The sequence below is a fragment of the Tursiops truncatus genome, chromosome X (assembly GCF_011762595.2).
Source record: "Tursiops truncatus isolate mTurTru1 chromosome X, mTurTru1.mat.Y, whole genome shotgun sequence".
Taxonomy (NCBI): Eukaryota; Metazoa; Chordata; class Mammalia; order Artiodactyla; family Delphinidae; genus Tursiops; species Tursiops truncatus.
In genome coordinates this window covers 939197-961889 of record NC_047055.1, presented here as the reverse complement: position 1 = coordinate 961889, position 22693 = coordinate 939197, and the positions used below count along the sequence as shown (strand labels likewise).

At 46.8% G+C, this 22693-nt stretch overlaps 1 protein-coding gene and 1 long non-coding RNA gene across 6 annotated transcripts in view; one reads left to right on the top strand and one right to left on the bottom strand.

Moving 5' to 3' along the window:
• GAB3 (GRB2 associated binding protein 3) overlaps window positions 1-22693 on the bottom strand; it is a 61413-nt gene that overhangs the window by 29984 nt on the left and 8736 nt on the right. For 3 of the 5 annotated variants that reach the window (XR_012329387.1, XM_033849645.2, XM_073799580.1), the window contains exons 2-4: window positions 3483-3786; window positions 1238-1451; window positions 373-851 (exon numbers count right to left, since the gene is read on the bottom strand). Coding sequence is in view for 4 of the 5 variants with exons in the window: in XM_033849645.2 (XP_033705536.1) it covers window positions 373-851; window positions 1238-1451; window positions 3483-3786 (997 nt within the window). In the remaining variant the exon portion in view is untranslated. Of the gene's footprint in view, window positions 1-372; window positions 852-1237; window positions 1452-3482; window positions 3787-7269; window positions 7606-22693 lie in introns of those variants that run through there. The other 2 variants (XM_073799579.1, XM_033849646.2) reach the window with 2 other exon arrangements.
• Window positions 15919-21310, top strand: LOC141277544 (uncharacterized). Its single transcript, XR_012329114.1, has 3 exons — window positions 15919-16356; window positions 16709-16935; window positions 19537-21310. It is a non-coding gene; the product is annotated as an uncharacterized lncRNA (long non-coding RNA).

The following is a 22693-nucleotide window of genomic DNA, read 5'->3' as shown; positions in this document are numbered from 1 at the left end:
TGAAAGGAAACGGATGGAACTGGGCCCAGCTTTGGCAAAAGACACCGCCTTCTGTACCAAGTGGGTCCCGGAGTGGCTCCAAACAGACACCAGGAGCGTGGTCTCGTGTGGGCAAGGGCATGGCTAGGGGACCAGGGGTCTGACTTCTTTCAGCATCTACAGGGACCCACGCATGCCTCTCCCGGTGGGGCGGGTGGGGAGCCTGGGAGTGAGGGCTGCTGCTCGGGGTGTGCGCTTCCACCCAGAGCCTGACCCTGCCGGGACACTGGACTGGCCTGAGCAAAGGACGCTGGACAACGTCCTCATGTGGACACAAGGAGGAAAGAGAAGCCAGGCTTCTCTCGGTACCGAAGCTTAGCATCTGACACTTACCTTTCCAGGTTCTCATGTTATCTAAACCAGAGAGAGAGATTCTTCTCGGTACCACAGTGCCTTCCGGCTTCTTGATGCTACCGGGCCCACCGCACAGGAGCTGCTCCTCATGGCGCCGTTCAGAGAGATGGCTTGGCTTGGGGGGGCGGGGAGGTGGCGTGTTGGACATAACATCTAGTTCTTTTACCCCGTAGGGCAAGGAAGCTTGGTTTTGATCTACCTGGACGGTGGAGTTTAAGGAAGTTTCCAGCACCGGTAAAGAAAAGTGGTCCCTGGACGGGCCATTGACATGTCTCGTGCAGATCAGGGCAGCCGGGGGCCTCGTGGAAGGGGCCTCTTGAGAACTGCTCCCAGGGCGTGAGGGGCAGGCCAGGTTCCCGGAGGGCAGCGGCTGCGGGCCGTCCACAAAAACGTCGTCGAAGGACCCCTGTTCCAGTGAGCGCTCCGAGTTTGACCAGCTGTCACATCTGGTGGGGAGACTGATGGAAGAAAAGCACATACATTTGACTGAGAGGCAGCGAGTCCCCGGCAGCGGTAGTTGATACTGCTACACCCTCGGCACCCACCCACCCATGCCTCTAATGTCGCCTCTACCACACTCAGTGACACCAACCCCTTGATGCAGGGGAAAAAAATGGCTCGTTGATTTTTTTCATCCTCTAAGTGTAAGGTACGTATGAAAATGCAAGGTTGGAAAGGAAAGCCACAGCGCTGAAATGCATGAGTCATTCTGCTTGGTGTGCCACAAGCTTCGGCCTTGGTAGTGGTTGATAGGGATCTGTCCCTGCCCTGACGGCAGCAGGAAGAGAGGGGAGTGCACATACACCCACTAGAAGATGCTACAGCTAAACGGCTGGAGGCGTACCTGGCGTGGTGCAGTCTTCCCGTCTCGCAGTTGGATAGAATCAGATAATCAGGAAGGAAGAGAAACTCTGACTCACTTCCGGTTTCCTCAGTGGCTACAGTACTAGCGCTTGGGTCATCTCTTGGCAGGGAGCTGACAGCAGGGGCGGTGCAAAGGGAGCTGGCGGCAGAGGGCTGCACGCAGGAAGGCGCGCGAGAGCCACTCTCCACACAATCTGCAGGAGAAATCATTTCCCAGCTGAATGTTTAAGAATGGCTAGAACACAGTTTCTCAAATGGCATCTGAGAGGCCGAAGAGAAGATGCAAATCACAGCTGGTGTTTGTACTGATGGAGACCGTTTCCCCAAGCTATAAACAATGTCTGGGGAAGAAGGCCAATGTTCCAAGAGTGAAGTGCTGAATCAATTAAGAGCAAAAAACCCAAGGACTCTTGGCCTAAAAATCTGCAGTTAGATAGTCTTCACACAGCCTCTTCATGGCCCTCGGCCACAGCTCTGCATCACTGTTTATTCACTCAACAAATATACTTACATTTTATATATATATACGCACACATTTATGCATAACAAATACATGTACATAGACTTACATAAGCATTTGCATATGTAGATATATGTCTACTTCTGTCTATATAGATACCTACTCTTCCACCTACTGTGTGCCTGGAACCCTTCTAACTCTGCCCTCACAGCGTTAATGATTGACTGTTAGTGATGTCTAAGAAAAGGAATGAAAGAAAGAAAGAGTTGTGATGGCTGGAAAGCCCACATTCATAAACTCCCAATGAAAGGCCTGCTTCTATTTCCCTTTTGAACCAAGTTGGCAGGAATGCAGGATTCCTGAGTCAGAGTCGTCCAGAACTGCCTGGGTTCAAGTCCAGGCTCTAGTATATAGCTGTCCTGACCTTGGGCAAGTTGCCCGCTTGCTCCAAGCTTCCTTATCTGTAAAGTGCTTATGTTCATGCTACATATGCCACAGAATCCGTCTGGGGATGAGACGAGCTAATACAGGCTTGGTTCTCAGATGACCAGTTAGCCCCTACATCCTCGTCAAAACTGAGGGGGGCTACAGGGAACAAAAGAGGTCATGGGGGGTTCCGGCTTCCTCCAACTTCAGGCCAGAGCTTTCTGTTTTATGCCTGGTGCCTTACTTGTTTCTGTTCCCCTTAGGATATCGGGACACATGTTATGTATCTATATTTTAGCATAACTCCCAGATGAGGAAACAAACAGAGGAGACACATAACATGACACAAAAATATGTATCTGGTGTGGGCAGAATGTATGGACTGGGGTGAAGAGTGAGCAGCGGCGTGACTGAGTAGCTTCACTCAGTAAGCTTCCCTGGCTCATGAAAAGAAAAGGACTTTGCTGGCAGGAAGCGCACACACCCTCACGTCTGTCTAAAGAGAGATGCAACTCTGACTCTTCGGCGCCACCTAGCGTTAGAATGTGGGTATTTCAGTGGAAGACGATAAGCACCAGTAAGGATGGAAATGCTGAAGCAACTGTAGACCATGGGATTTAGGGGTAAGGTTCTGCGGGCTAGACTAAGAGACTAAAAGAAAGCAGACTCGAAGTCTCATAGTTTGAAGATCAGGGCATGGTGCCAGGGCCTCAAGAACAAAATCCATGAAGGAGAGTTCACTGTAAGCCCAAGAGCTTTATACCCAGTACATTATAGAAAGGGCAGTATGTGTGTGTGTGTGTGTGCACGTGTGTGTATAAAAGAGAGAGAGCAAGGGTGAGAGAAAAAGAGCCTCATGGGTCATTTGCTTCCACTGCCCAGAAATGGCTCACAGCAAACTTAGAGCTCATTTCCGTTGCAGAGACCTTGAGCCACTTGGAGATAAGAGGAAACGTTACCTGCCCAAGACAAGTAGCTTAGTTCTTTCTACCTTCTAGTACTGAACAACCCGGTAGGCAACAGAAAAGCTGGAGTTCCTAGAATCTTTTAAAGACAGCGATATTTGATATTTCTAGAAAAACCGGCAGCAGCAGCATGGGGAAAATCAGAGCTGTACAGGACGTCCCCACCCACGTTTTGCTTTCACTGCATGCGCTCCCTGTAGCTCACGAGAGCAAAGCCAAGGTCAGGCTTTGAAGCCACCGAAGTGGCCCGTCACGCTCCGGGGGCAGCGCACGTGGCTCGTGGCTCGGCCGCCGGGTCCTTTCCGGAGCTCCTTGGCACAAGCGCAGCGGCCCCCGCCCGCCCTTAGCCTCGGGAGCCCCCTGTCCGCTCTTACCTGCGCTGTCATCCAGGTGGCCGAGGTTGCAGACCTGACTGATGCTGTGCACCCACACCTGCATTTCTTCCTCGGTCTTGGCCACCAGATAGAACGTGCGAGATGCAGTCTTGACAATGAACACGAAATGGTTCTGGAATTCCTTACGAACGAAGCCCGGGCCCGCGTGCTTCCAGACGGCGCACTCGCTGAGGTCGATGGTGCGGATGGGCTTGCGGGCGCGCTGGCTTCGGTAGTACTCCAGGACGTCGCGGTCGCCGCTCAGGCGGCCCCGCCGCAGCACGAACCAGCGCCTGCGCCAGGCCTGCGGGGAGGCAAGAGGACACGGCTTCTCAGACTCTGCCGGCCGGACGAGGACACTGCCCACCGTAACAGTGAGGTGCGAGGCCCAGCCGGCGGCGTTGTCTGAAAGGACCCACGCAGCCTCTTCAAGTCGCCTTTCACCAGTGATTTTAATGATCGGTCATCACTGGGGAGCGTAGTGATGAGACTCACACCCCCAGGTTGATGAGAGCTATGCAGTCATCACAAGTGATGCAGCAAAGGCGTGCAGTGCAAATTTATGTGTGCCCATGCATTTTTAAAAAAAAACCAATAATGCAGAACAAGAAGGAAGCTTTCTTATCACTGTCTACCTCAAGCCAAAAGCCAGTATCATACACTCAAATCAGTGCCGTCTAATGTGGTCATTTGACTTGTAGAGAATTGCTCAACAAGAAAAGAAGAATAGTGTACATTGGAGAGGAAAGAGGGTTACCATTAGCTGAAGTTGATGTGATTGTCTTTCTGTAAAATCCCCAAAATGAAGATTAAAATACAAGTACAATTCTCAGAGAATTAAGTAACGTGCTGGTTCTGTTTCCTATGTGACAGACTGTTTTCTAAGGGCTTTACCACAACCTATTTCATCTCCAAAACTATCCCATGGGACAGGTAGCTATTTTTATGTCCATTTTATGTATGAAAACATTGAGGTTCAGAGAAATTCATGAGCCCAAGGTCACACAGCTAAGAAGCTGTACGAATAGATTTGAACTCAAGTGAGGGTGGAAGGTTCACTAAATATGAAGTTAAAAAAAAGAGAGAGGGGACTGTGGGCAATTCTTTAGAGATGTCTGACTGTAAAGGGGGAGAGTTCTGGGGTCCAGGGATTTTTTTGTAAAGATGGAAGACACTTCTGCATCCACCCCCCTAGGTCAGCCTGTCATGAGGGCTGGGGGCCGGGGCGTGGGGCAGGCACTGTCTGGCCTAAAGGATCCTCTATTCCCTGCGGAGAAGCACCGTAACAATAGGAGGGAACTGCCTTTAGTGCTACAGGAATATGGGAGAGCCAAACCTTGAGGTCAGATGGTCTGGCAAAGCTTACCATGACCAAAAAAGAAAAGAGAATGATGCTCTGCGCGCCACTGCAGCTTCAGGTGTGCCTGACATGTTTATATGCCCACCAGCTTTCATCCAGAGGCCGGGAGAAAAGGGAAAGGGCACCGTGTGCAGTGTTCTCAGCTCCCTTCCTGCCCAGGGGCTGGGAGATCTGAGGCAGCAGAGCATCTGATGAGGCCATGAAGAGGGAGAGGGGGCTCTCACACCCGACCTGCAATCATGGCTCAGAATTGAAAGCTGCTTTGAGGCCATGGCAAGAGGCAGCATCAGAAGGGTGGCGGTCACCCCACATGGGGTTGGGACAGAGAGGAGGAAACCGTGCCTTCAATGATGGTGTAAAGCTCTAAGGAGAGATCTGGCCACTTGGAAGAGGGACAAAGCAGTGTAATTAAGTCCTTGTTTTTAAGACAAGAGAAATAACAGCATGTTTGTAGGCTCCTGGGAGTGATGGACGAGGGAGAGAAGCATTAATCATTCAGTAAATTCCTGTCACAAAAACATGGTACTGGATGGGGTGGAAGGAGCTCCCGCATCACCGTCAGGATGAGAGAACGCCCTGGGGTGCCCGGGGTACCCCAAACTTTCCAAAGGCCACTTTGGTAGGGAAATGTGAAGAGGAACTTTGTTGTACTTCCCAAAAATGATTCTAAAAGAGGAAGTCAAATTGGATGCTGAAACAAGTTTCAAGTTAACTGCTCTTAGTTTTATAGAAACACATTTCTTATCCTTTAATAACAGTGTTGGTGGGCAGGGGGGGAGGGGTCCACAATGCATCCTGCCAGATGGTGGAGATGGGGAAGGGGGTTAGAACTGGTCCCTGAAAGAGCTCACCATGTAGCTGGGATGCCGAGAGGCGTGGAAATATGAAATGGATAGATTTCAAGCCCGGGTAAGGAGCGCCCTGGTAGGAGAAGAATGACACAGACATTCATTCAGCAACTATCTGTTGGCACCCTAATATGCTAGCCACTGGTCAACAAGCCACGGGCCCTGCCACTCAGTCTCGTGGGCAGCAGGGGAAGTGGGCACATGGATAAACAGACGACTGCAGTCAGCGAGATCAGTGCTACAATAAGGGAGAGCCAAAATGCTACGGGCATACACAAGAGACATCCTCCGGGGCGACGTGGTAGCCGAGCTGACGCTGAAGAAGGGCCAAGGAAGCAGCAGCGCCTAGCACAGCCTGCGTGCGAAACTCGCCAGCACGCCCTCCCGCAGGTTTGGAGGTTCCTTAAAAAACTACAAATAAAATAAAACTACAAATAAATAAATAAATAAAAAACTACAAATAAAAAAACTACCATACGACCCAGCAGTCCCACGACTGGGCATATACCCTGAGAAAACCATAATTCAGAAAGAGTCATGTACCACAATGTTCATTGCAGCTCTATTTACAACAGCCCGGAGATGGAAACAACCTAAGTGCCCATCATCGGATGAATGGATAAAGAAGATGTGGCACATATATAGAATGGAATATTACTCAGCCATAAAAAGAAACGAAATTGAGCTATTTGTAATGAGGTGGATAGACCTAGAGTCTGTCATACAGAGTGAAGTAAGTCATAAAGAGAGAGATAAATACCGTGTGCTAACACATATATATGGAATTTAAGAAAAAAAAATGTCATGAAGAACCTAGGGGTAAGACAGGAATAAAGACGCAGACCTACTAGAGAACGGACTTGAGGATATGGGGAGGGGGAAGGGTGAGCTGTGACAAAGCGAGAGAGTGGCATGGACATAAGTACACTACCAAACGTAAAACAGATAGCTAGTGGGAAGCAGCCACATAGCACAGGGAGATCAGCTCCGTGCTTTGTGACCGCCTGGAGGGGTGGGATAGGGAGGGTGGGAGGGAGGGAGACGCAAGAGGGAAGAGATATAGGGACATATGTATATGTATAACTGATTCACTTTGTTATAAAGCAGAAACTAACACACCATTGTAAAGCAATTATACCCCAATAAAGATGTTAAAAAAAAAAGAAAAGAAAAGCAGAAATAACGTGTTCTTGGAGCTCTTTGCTGAGTAGGTGAAAGCAGGTTTCTGGGCTTCTGGAAGTGAGAGACATGTGACAAAGACCCTTGAAAGCAAGCGGCCAGCACCGAAGTGAAGCCTTCGTAGTGACACTGCTCCACACGGAAGTTATCAAAGGGACTCAGGAGCCAACCTGAAGGTACTCCCACTGGTCGAGGATGGAACAATTCGAGCTTTAATAAATATAATCATTACGGTGGCTTGAAATCCATCAGATATGTTTCAATCTGGGAGTTCATCATGATATTAAAAGAGAAAAAAGAATTTGTCATCCTCAGAGGCTGTGATGGAACCACTTCATTATCTTTTCATAAAGGTATTCTGCTTAACAAAGGAAAACCAATGATAGAATTAGAATCTCACCATTCTGCTGTCCACAGCGAAATCATAGGTAGAGGTGTTCAGCCTCAACAGTTGCTAACTTATGAAGAGGAACCAGCAGACGTGGAAGTTCCACCCGCAAAGCCAGACAGTGGGAAATTCTGTGATCAAAGGCCCAGGTTCTTCAACAGACAAATGACAAGAAAAAGAAAGAACAGAGGTGATCTATGGAGTAAATGAGTCTTAAAAGATGTATGAGAAATTTTCTGTGGGATTATTTTTTATTGAAGAATAGTCGATTTCCAGGGTTGTGTTAGTTCCAGGTGTACAGCACAGCAATTCAGTTAGACATATATTCTTTTTCAGATTCTTTTCCATCATAGGTTATTATGCGATAGATACTGAATATAGTTCCCTGTGCTATACGGTAGGTCCTTGTTGGTTATTTTATATATAATAGTGTGTATCTGCTAATCTCAAACTCCTAATTTATCCCTCCCCCACCCCCTTTGGTAACTATAAGCTTCTCTTCTATGTCTGCGAGTCTGCTTCTGTTTTGTAAATAAGTTCATCTGTATCATTTTTTTAGATTCCACATGGAAATGCAAAGAAGCACAAAAATGTGGTTCATAATCAGGAGAAAAATCATACAATAGACAGAGACCTAAAAATGACAGAGATGGGCTTCCCTGGTGGCACAGTGGTTGAGAGTCTGGCTGCCGATGCAGGGGACACGGGTTCGTGCCCCGGTCCGGGAAGATCCCACGTGCCGCGGAGCGGCTGGGCCCGTGAGCCATGGCCGCTGAGCCTGCGCGTCCGGAGCCTGTGCTCCGCAACGGGAGAGGCCACAGCAGTGAGAGGCCCGCGTACCGCAAAAAAAAAAAAAAAAATGACAGAGATGATGGAATAAGCACACAGTATTTTTAAAACAGCTCTTATAATGTATGACATTTAAAGGAAAATGTGATAATGAGGACAGAGATAGAAGATATAGACAAGAACAAAATGGAACTTGTGGAGGTAAATGTACAATATCTGAAATGAAAAATTCACTGGATGTGTAGAACAACACCTTAAGCATCAAAGAAGTGCTCAGTGAACCGGAAGTGCATTTTTAGCAGCTCCCTGGGGAGAAATGAACAGACTCCCCAGGGACCTGCTAAAAATGCACATTCCTGGACCTCACGTCCAGAAAGGCTTACTCACCAGGCCTGGCTTGGGGCCCAGGAATGTGCATTTTAACAAGCATCTCTACAGATTGTGATGTGTAGAAGCAGTGCCCTTTCTAAAGGTACCTAACTGGCCAAGGATGCAAAGGGAGTTCAAGATGGACCATTTCAACACTGAATTCCTATCCTTTTATGGGTTGTGAACCCCTTAGAAAACATGATGAAATTCATGGACCTTCTGTCATCACAAACATGTGTGCAGGGACTTCGCTGGTGGTCCAGTGGTTAAGACTTCGCACTCCCAATGGAGGGGGCCCAGGTTCGATCCCTGGTCAGGGAACTAGATCCCACATGCATGCCGCAACTAAGACCCAGCGCAGTCAAAATAAAATTAATTAATTAAAAAAAAAAACGTGTGCGCGTGCGTGCATACACACACACACACACACACACACACACACACACATACACATACACACACTGTTCTGGATGGCTTTCCCTTATTGAACTTCACACACTCTCCCTCATGGCCTCACCCAGTATCATTTCTCTTAACAACCATCTATTTTCTGATGATTTACAAAATTATGTTTCCAACCTAGATCTTTCCCAGAAACTTCAGACCCATGCCTAAGGTCCAGCTTTGAGACTATGCTCATACTTGTTGAGTGAACTAATTCCACATGATTTCACAGTGCCCTGGACCTAGGTTTAAAACACAACTCTTGAGAAATATGACTAGCTTTGTGGGTTCATAACAAACCTCATCACCAGGATTTACTCACCACATATTTACGTGCTAGGAACTGGGGATGTGATGGGGAACCAGACAGACAAGTTCTCGAAGCTGGACATTAGGCAGTCAGGCAAGGCTTGGTCCGAGCCTTTAAACTCCAACACAGTAAATGCTCTGTCCACACATTGAGTACACTGGGGTGTCAGCTACACATTTCTTTTTCTTAATTAATTTATTTTATTTATTTTTGGCTGCGTTGCGTCTTCGTTGCTGCGCACCGGCTTTCTCTAGTCGCGGCGAGCGGGGGCTACTCTTTGTTGCGGTGCGCGGGCTTCTCAGTGCGGTGGCTTCTCTTGTTGTGGAGCACGGGCTCTAGGCTCACGGGCTTCAGTAGTTGTGGCACACGGGCTGAGTAGTTGTGGCTCGCGGGCTCTAGAGCGCAGGCTCCGTAGTTGTGGCGCACGGGCTTAGTTGCTCAGTGGCATGTGGGATCTTCCTGGACCAGGGATTGAACCCGTGTCCCCTGCATTGGCAGGCGGATTCTTAACCACTGTGCCACCAGGGAAGCCCTAGCTACACATTTCTAAGACAAGCCTTTGTCAGTTAATAACACAGGCTATTGAGGCTGCAGATTACCATGGACAAAGGTTCAAAGTTTGAGCACTTTATTCCTACACTCAGTTCTATTTGCACAATAAAATAAACCTGGCTGGGTTAAGCAAGTTTCACTTCTTGGGCTCCAGAATTCACTCCAATAAAAGTGAAGTGCCCTGTCTGGATTGTATCCATCGTCGAAAGACACTGAAGTGAACTGAGAAACGTCCTGCAAGTCTCTGAGGCTGGAAAGAGACACCTCTGATTTAAACTGCTCTTCTGACCAGAGTGATTACTGTCCCTTTGTTTCAGCGGAATTGGCCCCCTGACCCCTCTGCAGCGGTGAAATCCCAAAGCTATGAAATCATTTCCTCCGCATGTGCACAGGACCCATCCGCAAGCTGCCGGCATCGCCCAGCTTTCCAACTCGGGCTGAGGGAACGAAACCTCCATCGAGCTGCACTTGGAACTGTGGGTTTTGATCCTTCAATATTACTGTCATCTGAGCCAGGGCAGTTTTCGACTCAAGCTGCCCAAGGAACTGTGCAGGCCTCTTCCCCTTTGGACCTGTGGATGTGCTCCGTGCTGCCCTGGCTTCTGAGCTGTTCTCGCAGGGGCCTTATCTGTCAGGCTGCAGGAGGAACTTTAGAAACCAAGACCTGGCCAGTGAACATCGGCTGGTCTCCAGCTCGCCCTGGGACTCTAGCCTGTGCCCATCTAGCCTGTGTGCTCTGTGAGGGCAGGACTGGGGGGAGGGCTGGCTGGAAAAGCTTAACGGCACAAAGATGTTCATGGAATGGGCCGCATGCGGGGGATGCGGAGATGAGCATTACCAGGCCCCGCTCGCAGGATGCACATGACGGTCTCGAGGGCCATGTGCTATGACAGAATATACCACGGGGACGAATTTGTGGGTGCCGGGAAGGTTAGAGTGACAGAGGATGAAGCTAAAGAGGGGGTGGTGGCCAAATGGTGGAAGACACAGTGGGCCTGAGGGAGGGCAGGGGTCGAAGCTGAATCAGAGGCTGCTTTATGACCGGGCAGGTACTGTTATTGTGTCATGTCCCCCGAATGGAACAACTTGTATTTATCATCTTGTGAAGTGGTCAAGGCAGCTAATTTTCCTTGACCAGCTTAAAGAAGCTGGTCCTCAGAGAGATGGAGTGTTAGCTTTCCGCAGGCTGTCCTGCCTCGTGGAACTGTCAAAGCTGTTTCTCCGATCTAGCTCCAAAGTGGAATCTTTCTGTCCCCTCACACACAAACATTCTTCGCTGGAGTCCAGAAGACACGGAGGGAAAGAGGCAAGAGGACTGAAGCCTGGCTCTTGTCTCATTGACTGACTTTTCATTTCCTTTTACATCTTTCTTCATCCCCCATCTTCTGACTGGAACACATTCCCCCCCACTGTGTTTTTCTTCTCCTTGTGCTGCTATTAACGGATACTTGGTAAATGTCAGTGCGTGTCCAGAAAACCTTCTTCTGACTGGAACACATCCCCCCCCCCCCCCACTGTGCTTTTCTTCTCCTTGTGCTGCTATTAAAGGATACTTGGTAAATGTTAGTGAGTGTTTAGAAAACCTAACAACTCCATCAGGACTGCCATTTGTAAGGCCCCCAGGAATCTTGGATGTGGTCCCAGAACGCGAGATGAAAGAAAGCGTTTGGTAACAACTTGGGGGTTTATAGTAACTTCCCAAGACCCGCTCCTTTAAGCTCAGCTCCCATTTTCTTCCCAGTGGTGTCACCTTGAAAACACTCAGGAAGTTTGGGGTGCGGTTATGTGTTGCAAAAGGCGAACATCATTGAAAAAGAAACAAAGTGAAACAAAGTCCTGGTGAATGTTCTATTTTCTGCTGTGCTTTACTCAAGGGGGCCCCTTCTCTCCGCCTTCCACTTCCTCGCCAAGGGGGACCACAAAAGCCAGGGGACCCGAGGGCGGTGGGTCGGGAATTTCCAGGAGCCGGGGTTGCTGGTGACCCTTCAGCCTGATGGCCTGTAACCTTCTGCCTGCCACCACATAGAGCCGGGACTTGTCGCAGGCGTGGAATAGCTTCCTGTGATTGTCCTGGAGACGGCCTGGCCCACGGGTTCCGCTTCCAGGCCTTGTCAAGAGAGGCAGACAAGTCCTGGATCTCTGCGATGTGGAAGGAGGAACCCTGAGGAGGACTGTTCGGCAGAGATAAGTGTGCCACTCTACGTGACGTGGACTTGACCTTCCTCGTGTACTGAGACCTAAGCGCCACTCAACGTCCTGGGTGGTTTCTCATCATTTCTGAACTGGACACTGACAAATGAAATAATATGACCCTCACACCCAAGGGTGTCCCCTTGGGACGTTCCTTTGCCACTGCTCAAGCTGAGCACGCAGGGGTGAGGGCTCCTGGGACCATCTCCGAAGGAGTCCCTGAACCATGAGGTGACGCCGACCCCTTGAAATGCACAATAGTAATAATAATAGGTAACACGCACGTCCCGGGAACTGGTCGAAGTGCTTTGGATGGATTAAATGAAATTATTTAACCTGCACACAGGTCCTTACAGCATTCTCTACACAGGAGGAAAGGCGTGATGTGAACCAACTGGGATGGAATGAGAGTGTAGACTTGGTTACCAAGTCTAGGACAAAAGGTCTTGGAAAGGAGAAAATCTGGCCCTATTTTATACAAATGAGCTCACACTCCAGCAGGAGGCCCACCCCTTCTTTCTCCTGAAATATGTGAATTTGGAAGGCGTTCAGAAAACCCGGTCTCTTGTGTCATTGGATGTAAGGTAGCTGAGGTTTAATGCTGAGAAAAATCTCTCTAAAATGTTCCCCCCGGTGCCTGGTGCCAAGAGCAAGCTCAGTCAATCTTGTTGAACAAATGAACGAATGTCTAGCTCATTCCACCTGTAATCCAAATAAATTCTGCCTGAATTAAATATTCACATTTAAATAAGGAAATGATAACAGGACTGAAAAAATAGAGGTGGGCATTGACCTAACACCGGCCTCTGGGAAGGCTTTCCAAAAACATGACACGACAGCCACACATTCATTCCTCAGAAGTGGAGCCGTCGGTGCTGTTAACACTCGTGCTACCCGTGACTCAGCTGCCGGAGGGCAGGAGGGACGGAAAGAGGAGACAGCGGGCAGGAGACAGGTCCCAGCTGGCAGGCAGCTAACGGCCCCAGAGTGATGGTTACGGGGCAGCTCATCAGCACGAAACACTGTTTTGGCTGCAGGAAGTTGCCAAAACCGCCTCCCAGCCTCTGGCCAGCACAAAACTGTGACTCAAGAGAAGCGGTTCCGCCCGGGAGCCCACAGGATGCCAGTGTTGACTTAAGCTCGAGTTTCGGCCTGGGAGAAGCTGAGCTCCCAGAGGGCACCTGCCGGCGGCAGACTCGTCCCCAGGTACCTAGAGAGGAAAAGAACAGCCTGGCTTTCAGCTTGGTTTCACGACTTGCTGGGCTCAAAGGACAGACATCTGTTAGAAGGAAGACCCCTTTATTGCTTACAGTTCAAGGCCAATTCCCTGGGCCTCCTCCCTGCTGACCCCAGTGCATTTCTGCATGCCGGGAACGCACGTGCCAATCAGGATGCAGAAATGTTTGCTCGGCGAAGTGATGAGCGCTGCCTGCTGCGTCTGGCTTTCGTCCCGTCCGCCTCACGGTCCCTCTCAGCTCCTAAAGCCTGAGGGTCTGGGTGGAGGAGAAGCCCACACCATTGTCCTCTCGTTCCTCAGTTAAGGATTTTTCAGTGGCATCCTTCACAAATCTTTCTCCTATTTCGTCAAAGCTGTACCCTTCCAGGAGGAGATGAGAAGTCTAACCGATCTCAGGGCTCTCCATGACTTGGTTAGATTCTCCTGCTCTATTTTGGACTCTTTTCAATGAGTTTCACAGAGGGGAATTACATAAACAAGTATTCAGAAATAAGTTACTTTCTTTCTCAGAAACCTCTTCGCAAGATCCAGCAGTCACATAGGCGAGAGCAAAAAGGGCACCTTGTTGTTTAAATGTGTATCTGTCTGGTGTCTCAGGAGGTTGTATATTATTTCTTATGTGTCACGTCCCTTTGTAGACCTTCTTCTATGCCCATTTTTCCATTGCAATGCCGATCCTTTCCCTGATGATTTACAAGGATTATTTCCTAGAAGTTAAGGATATAAACTCATTTGCCTTATAGGTTTATGTTGTTTTTGAAGCGCCAGTGCCTAAAATTGTGCTCAGCATGCGGGAGATGCTCAGTAAATATCTGCTGAAGGACTGAAGGAATGAATAACTGAATGAATGGAAGTGTTTTATTCTCATATAGCAAAAATCGATCTTTCCCTTTATAGTTTTGCTATCATGTTTAGAAAGGTTTTCCCCAGCCCAGATCAGATTGAGATCCTACAACATCCTCTTGTAGAAACTATATTTCATTGTCTTCCATTTAAACTCAACACATCTGGAGTTCGTTTGTCATGTCTCTATGAAGTGAGATTGATCTATAGTTTTATGAATTTGCTATCAGGATTCCTGAAGAAGCTTGCATCTTTTTCTGTGCCTAAATAGTTTAAAGGAGTGTGAGAGTGATCTGTTCTTTAAAGTTCAAAAGATCTCAAATATTAAAACATTCTGAGTCAAGCATCTGTCTCGGAGGTAATTTCACTTCGTTCATATTTACCTTATAATATTGACCAAAATAACATTTTAGGGTGTAAGACTGTGAAGTGTGTACTTCTTTCCAGCAAGGCCATGTGAGAGTTCTCCTTTGGTGTGAAAATTTCGGTGGAGTTAAAGTACAGTTTAAACTTCAGTTTAATTTCTAGTTACACCATGCTCAGGGCCCAAGACCCCAAACCACGGATTTCTCGTCAGCACTAAAAGCCACAGTGTAACAGACTTGCTTCTTGTGAAATAGGAACTGGTGGTGATAAACCGAAACAACCACGGAAAAGGAGGCCTGGGAGGGGACAGCAAAGCAGCCCACGAGGGGGCCTAGCCGGCGTGCTGGTATAAAGCAGGCACAGTTCTGACGTGGAAAGAAGGCAAAGTGAGCACGGTGGGATGCATCGTGAGGCTCTACCTGCAGGGAGCCAGACAAGAAAACAGGGTGCTCCATTGCAGAAGGAACGCGACTTTGGTCCCTGGCGGGATACAACAGGTGTGGAGGCCCGCCGGCCAGGGCTGCCCAGCATGCCTTGGGGCTTGGCTATACAGGGCCTCTGGGCTCATCCAGCCTGACACAAGATAATAAAAAAGTATTTTCCTACATTTTCTTTTAATCTTTTATGTTGAATTATTCCATGCATATAATTGCGAGAAGCCAAACAACTCACAAAAACTATAAAGGAACCAATTTCCAGATTTGCTTACAAAAGATAAAAAATATCTGCGTGGCAAGAGACCCCCTGAACAAAGTTGAGATGATGAATTTGTAGGCAGCTACAAGTGAATAAACAAAATACATAAAGAGCTTCTGTGAAAACACTCCGATAAACGTAGACGACCTGACCACCTGGAGGATGGTACTTCCACACTCTGAGATTTGAAAGCCCCTGGAAGGAGCAGATTTAGGGAGACCACATTGCCCTGAGGCCTCTGCTCTCTCTTGTTGCTGCGAGTGTGCTTTTATTTTGGAGAGTGATAAACCTTTCCCTTCATTTCACTCAGACTTGTAAGTGAGATGAGGGAAATGGAACTCAAAGAGTCACAACAAAGTACCTTTGGATGGAGATTTACTTTCTTCCTTTCTGATTTTTAGCCATTATACAGAGTGATGTTAACATCCATGAACATACATCATTGTGCAAAGGTTTGAAAATTTTGTGCCAATCTGATGGGCAAAGGTATCACATTTTTAATTAGCAATTTTTGGTTATATGACTTGGGGCCATTTGTTTCTTCTTCTATGAAATGCTTAGTTTCTCTCAGAAAATGAAAACATATGAGTGTTGACTGTTACAATCTAGAGGCAGGTGGGTCCATAGACAGGGGGGTGGTAGCAGCTGCCAGCTTCCAATAAAAAAAGAACAAGATGCCACAATGGCTTTCTTTCTCTACTCTGGCTCTAGGTTCTGAACAGGTGGGAACTTACATCCTGAGAAGGACCTGAGGAAAGGTGGGAACTTATTTCCTTCTCTGTCGGGCCCAAATCTGGAGGTGGGTGTCACTTGATTCCTGGTGACCTTACACTGCAAATCAATAAAATGCTTCCCTCTCCTTTGCTTTCAGCTACCCAAAGATCATGACAGATTGGCTGAAGGACAAATTGCAAACAAAAAGGTGAAATTTACCGGTAAGAAATGCAAGGTCCAGTCCCCCAGCCTCAACAAAGCAAAACATCGACAGCACAAGCAGAGACTGGAGGAAAGAGATCTCAGCAAGAGCACAGAGGAAAACGCAGTTCTCTCGACAGGAAGCCAGGCGGGTGTGAGTCAGCGGTGGGGTGGCCGCCAGTCCTGAGCCAGGGGGACCTCCAGCCTCCAGGCGGGGAGGGGGCAGCTGGCTCCGCTCGGCCTGGTGCTCTGAACCCAGGAGTGCACTCAGTCCTGGTAGCAGCTCGGAGGAGGTGGATGGATGGCCTGAGAACCTGGAAGGAATGGCGGCATTGACCGGCCACCCTCACACTGGATGCCAGCGGGGCTCCCAGGTGAACAGAGCGAGGTGTGTTCCGTGTAATCTCAAGAGGTAACAACACCGGGCTGGATTCTCCCAGTCGGAGCTGTCACACGATTCTTTGGGAATTGTGTTTATGTAACCGGTTTCCTGTTGCTGGAACTGTCCGGATAACAAGTGATCGCTCAAAAACGTGGCCAGTATGTAACGAGATGACCACTGACACCCTTTCCAATCACTGGTTTACAGAACTGCACTGCGATCGGGCTTACAGACCACCCTGCTCAACGGCCCCTGTCTCTCTCAGACGTTTTAATCAAGCCCCAGTGGTTATCTCTCTAAAATCATTCTCATATTCTTCCTTTTTGCTGCCCTCCCATTAATACCCTTTGTTTTCCAGTCTCCCTCACAGCTGGAATACAGACTCTGATGGTCTCTCCTGCCAGATCGTAAAGCAAAAGGATGACAAGCTCCAAGACTTAAATTCTTGGCTCGAAGCACGGTTGGAAAACTAGGCTTTCTATGATAGTGCTAAGACTCTCTTCTAGCTTACGTGCGCAGGCTGAGGTCATCCACAACAACCCTGGGCTTAACACTGCGAGTTGCTGAATTATTCCACCGGGTCTTGTAAGTGAAACAAAGGGCACGCTTCGAAAAGACTGGGCCTGGAGGGTTGGAACGGGGACATCGGATGGCGTTGGGCTGAATCTGAGCCCCACTGGGAGGACCACCAAGGAGTCAGACTCCTCGGGAAGGAAGGTTTCGATCACCTCACCAGGCCCACAACGCTGATCAGCTAAGGCATTGTCTTTCCCCTTTCTTTTCCCTACTGTGTTCTGTAGGATGGGTTGGTGGCAGTGAACTTGAGCTAAGTGGCATCGTTCAGCCTGTCAGGCACCCGCAGTAGTGATAGCAGGTTTCTCACCAGAACTAGTTCTGAGTTGTGGTTTGGGGTGTTTTTTCCTGGCTGTTTAACCTCAAAGCTGGTTCTCCAATCCTCTCACCATTTCTGTCAGAGACCCAATATCATTCTGATCAGCTCTTTTTCTGCTTAAATCAGTCAGGATCAGCTTCTGTTGCTTGCAAATTAAAACCCTGACTAGTACAACATCTACAAAGAGTGTGTGGTCAGTCCAAGTTTCCTCATCTCTAAAACACGCCAAAACTGAATGAAGAAATAACAAATATAAAAGGAGAAATTAAAGTTAGAAAAATTAAAAAGTAGGACTTATTAATAATCAAAAAACGGGTTCACTGCCAAAACAAAAATCAATAAAACAGAAAACACCAACTAACCTAACCAACAGGGGAAAAAGGAACAGAGCACAAATTCGCAATGACAAGGAAGCAATACCTCTGAGAAGAGTAAAAACAAATTTAAAAAATCAGAAAAGCATTTCATAAAATTATATGTGATAAATTTGATGGCTTGGATGAAACAGACACTTTTCCAGGAAGAGTATAATTTATAAAACTGACTCAGGGAGAGATAGACTAAACAGACCAATTTCCATAAAAGAAATAGAGTTGACAAAGATCTAAACACACACAAAAAAGCAACAGATACAGTTTAGAGGGGAATTCTGCCAAAATTTTAAAGGGCTGTTAATTCCAACTCTACTTAAAATATTCTAGAATATGGCAAACTTCCAAATTTTTATATGACCCAAGTATAACATTTATGCCAAAATCTGCTAAAGATTGTACAGAAATAAATAAAGCCAAATTTAAAGCCAAAGACCAATCTCACTTATGAATGTTGATGCAAATATCCAATATAAAATATTAGTATGAATAATCCAACAACACAATGAAAAATACACCTTGCCCAACTGGGGCTTATTCCAGAAATGTAAAGGTGGTCTAATATTAGATAATCTATTAATAGAATTCATTGCTTTGCTAGATTTAATGAAAAAGTCATATGACCATCACTAGAAATGCTGAAAAACTTCTTAATAAAATTCAACAATGACTTCTGATTAAAAACAAACTCAGTAATACAGGAATTGTAGAATATTTCACTAACATAAAGAAAATATATTCTCCTAGCCCCAAAGTCAATATTTTTCTTTCTTTCTTTCTTTTTAAAGTATTTAAAAAGAAAATTGTTTTAAGATTTTTTAAAAAATTTGTTCTTCGGCTGTGTTGGGTCTTCGCTGCTGCACATGGGCTTTCTCTTTAATTGTGGCAAGCAGGGGCTACTCTTTGTTGCGGTGCGTGGGCTTCTCATTGTGGTGGCTTCTCTTGTTGTGGAGCACGGGCTCTAGGTGTGCGGGCTTCAGTAGTTGTGGCTCGCGGGCTCAGTAGCTGTGGCTCGTGGGCTCTAGAGCTCGCGGGCTCAGTAGTTGTGGCGCACGGGCTTCATTGCTCCGCGGCATGTGGGATCTTCCCGGACCATGGCTCGAACCCGTGTCCCCTGCATTGGCAGGCGGATTCTTAACCACTGCGCCATCAGGGAAGCCCTCTTTCTTTTTTTAAAGAGCAGCTTTATTGAAGTATAATTGGCACACAAAGAACTGTACATAACTAATGTGTACAATTTGATGAGTTTGACATATGTAGACACCTGTGAAATCATCGCCACAGTCAAGGTAGTAGACATATCCATCACCTCCCTAAGTTTTCCTGTGTTCCTTTGTGTGTGTGTCAATGTGTGTGCAGTAAGAACACATACATGACATCTACCCCTCTAACAACTTCTATAATATAGTATTGTTGGCTATAGGCATTATGCTGTCCAGCAGACCTCTAGAAATAATTTATCTTGTATAACTGAAACTTTATACCAGTACAGGCCAGCAATTCCACTGGTGGGTATATGCTCAAAAGAATTGAAATCAGGATCTCAAAGAGATATCTGTCCTCCCATGTCCATCCATCAGAACATTGTTTACAAAGCCAAGACATGGAAACAATCTAAGTGTTAGATGATGGATGAATGCATAAAGAAAATGCGATATGTCCATACAATGGAATATTATTAAGCCTTACAAAAAGGCAATCCTGTCATTTGTGACATATGGATAAACCTGGAGGACATTGTGTTAAGTGAGATAAGCCAGACACAAATGGACAAATACTGCATGATTCCACTTATATGAGGTCCCTAGAACAGTCAAACTCATAGAAGCAGAGAACTGGATGGTGGTCACTGGGGGACAGGGGGAGAAGGAAATGGGGATTTGTTGTTCAATTGGTATAAACTTCTAATATTTTTCTTAATAGGAAAACATTGAAGGCATGCCTATAAAAGTCAAGATCAAAATAAGCTTGCCCATTGTCAATACTACTGTTTCACATTGGGGTGTTAACCAACACATTTGGACAAGAGGAAAAAAACCAAGATACGTAAGAATTGAAAACGGAAGTGGTAAAACTCTTTCTATTTTGGGGACTTCCCTGGTGGTCCAGTGACTAAGCTCCGAGCTCCCAATGCACGGGGCCCATTCCGTCCCCAGTCGGAGAACTAGATCCTGCACGCCACAACTAAAGAGCCCACATGCCGCAACTAAAAGATCCCGCCTGCCACAACTAAGACCTGGCGCAGGCAAATAAATTAAAAAAAAAAAACTCTTTCTTTTTGGGATGACATGATCGTATACACAAGAAATCCCCAAAGAAGAATCAACTGAAAAACTACTACAAAAAGTAAGAGAATTCAAAGGTAAGAGGATAGAATATTGATATGTTGGAATTATATTGGACCAATTTTGTGCATCTTGGCGCCACCTGCCTTCCAGGCCCAGCTGCTCACTCAGTGGGGAGCCATGGCCTCTGCTGAGAGACCCTCCCACCCTTCCCAGGCCCGAGCCAGTGAACCCTCAAATACTCCAGTTCCTTCCACCACTTCTGGATTTAGATGAGACACCAGGCCAAAAAACACTGGCTTTCCCAGTGGCTGCCCCAAAAGGCACTGAGAGACAGGAGCCGTAAGGGAACTGGCAGATACATTTATCTCCCTTCTTTGTTGCAAAAGACAGTTTCAAGGTGAATCGGTTCTACAGAGCCTGTCCAAATCCATCCAAATATCCCAACCAGTGGCTGTGTTTTCTCACGAAGCTATGGCCAACTCAGTAACACACGAATTTGCACATTCTTTCCTTTCTTCCTTTTTCCCATCACTCTCACTGCACTGAGATTACAACCCCAACAAAGCCTTGGCAAAGAAGCCTTGGCGCAAGTTCTGTTTTCTAAGGAATTCAGGTGAAGACAGAAACCAATAGCCCTATGAATACAAACAAACAAACAAAAAACCCCAAACAGGCATAAGCCTAATAAGAATTGTGTAAAGACCAATGTGATAAAAACATAAAAGCTGACTTGGATAGAAAGGCTCCACACCATGATGTCAGTTCTAAGTTCACTTAAAAATCTAACTTAACTCTCCTCCCCAGTAATAACAGGTTTTGTTTTGAAATTAAGCAAGCCGATTCTCAAGTTCATGGGGGAAAATTAAATCAAAACTAGCCAAACTAAACTCTAAAAACTCTTAAAACTCTATAACTCTAAAAACTGCAAAAAAAGAACAATAAAGGGGGACTAGCCATATCACTATTCAAATCAACTGTAAAACCTCTATAATGAAAGCAGCTTAATAACGGCACATGAATTGACAGAGGGAGCAATGGAAGCTGAACCAGAAACTGAAACAAAAATAAATGTGGTATTTGTCTTTCTCTTTCTGACTTACTTCACTCTGTATGACACCTCTTTCTGACTTACTTCACTCTGTATGACACCTCATTACAAATACCGTATGCTAACACATATATATGGAATTTAAGAAAAAAAATGTCATGAAGAACCTAGGGGTAAGACGAGAATAAAGACACAGACCTACTAGAGAATGGACTTGAGGATATGGGGAGGGGGAAGGGTGAGCTGTGACAAAGCGAGAGAGTGGCATGGACATATATACACTACCAAACGTAAAACAGATACCTAGTGGGAAGCAGCCGCATAGCACAGGGAGATCTGCTCTGTGCTTTGTGACCACCTAGAGGGGTGGGATAGGGAGGGTGGGAGGGAGACGCAAGAGGGAGGGAATATGGGAACATATGTATATGTATAACTGATTCACTTTGTTATAAAGCAGAAAATAACACACCATTGTAAAGCAGTTATACTCCAATAAAGATGTAAAAAAAATAAAAAAATAAATGTGGGAATTTCATATATAATAAGGAAGGACAGTATCTCAAATCAGTGGGGATACAGATGAACTTTTTAATAAGTAGTGCAGGCAAAACTGTACAGCCATTTGGAAAAAAAATAAAGTCGGATCCATTCCTTACATCTGCACCAGGATAAACTCCACATGGACCCCAAATCTCAATGCCCCAGACTCGGCACCCAAGGGCCCGAAGCGCTGAGCAGGTGACCTCCCTGGGGAAGAGTGGCCGTGGGCCTTGCCTGAAGGGCGAGAAATGTGCCAAGTCGCTGCCCTGATGGGGCCACACCCAAAGGCAACCACCCCCGCAGTGCAGCCACACTGGAGTCCCAAGCCTTTGGTGGGATGGAGCTGAGGGTCACACTTTCAAGTCAACCCAGGTTTTGGAGACCCCATCCCCGGCCACGTGCAGGCACTTGGGTCTCCCCTGTAGACCCCCATGCCCTCAATAAACCTGAACACTCAGGGAAGAAAATGAATAAAACAAAACAAGGGGCTTCCCTCGTGGCACAGAGGTTAAGAATCTGCCTGCCAATGCAGGGGACACGGGTTTGAGCCCTGATCTGGGAAGATCCCACATGCCGTGGAGCAACTATGCCCGTGTGCCACAACTACTGAGCCTGCGTGCCACAACTACTGAAGCCTGCGCTCTAGAGCCTGTGCTCCGAACAAGAGAAGCCACCGCAGTGAGAAGCCTGTGCACCACAACAAAGGGTAGCCCCCGCTCACTGCAACTAGAGAAAGCCCACGCGCAGCAACGAAGACCCAACGCAGCCAAAAAAATAGATAAATAAAATAAATTAATTAAAAGCAAACAAACAAAACCATACAAGCACCAGAAGAAACCACAGGTGAATTCCTTTAAAACCAGGGAGGGGGAAAAGGCCTTCCTAAATCTGACTGAGAATCCAGAAGCTGTAAAAGAAAATACTGACACATTCTACTACATACACTTTTTCCCTTTGCACACACACACACACACACACACACACACACACACCATAAGCAGAGTCAAAATACAAGTGACAAACTGGGGAAACGTACACAAATCTCTTCTCACAAAGGACTTATCACCCCTCAGAAACTGCGACTAAAAAGACCAACATGTCAACAAATGTTCAACCTCCCTCCGAATAAAAGAACTGCAAATTGAAACGACGCAGAAATACCATTTCTCACCTATCAGATGGCAAAAATCCCCAAGTTGAACAA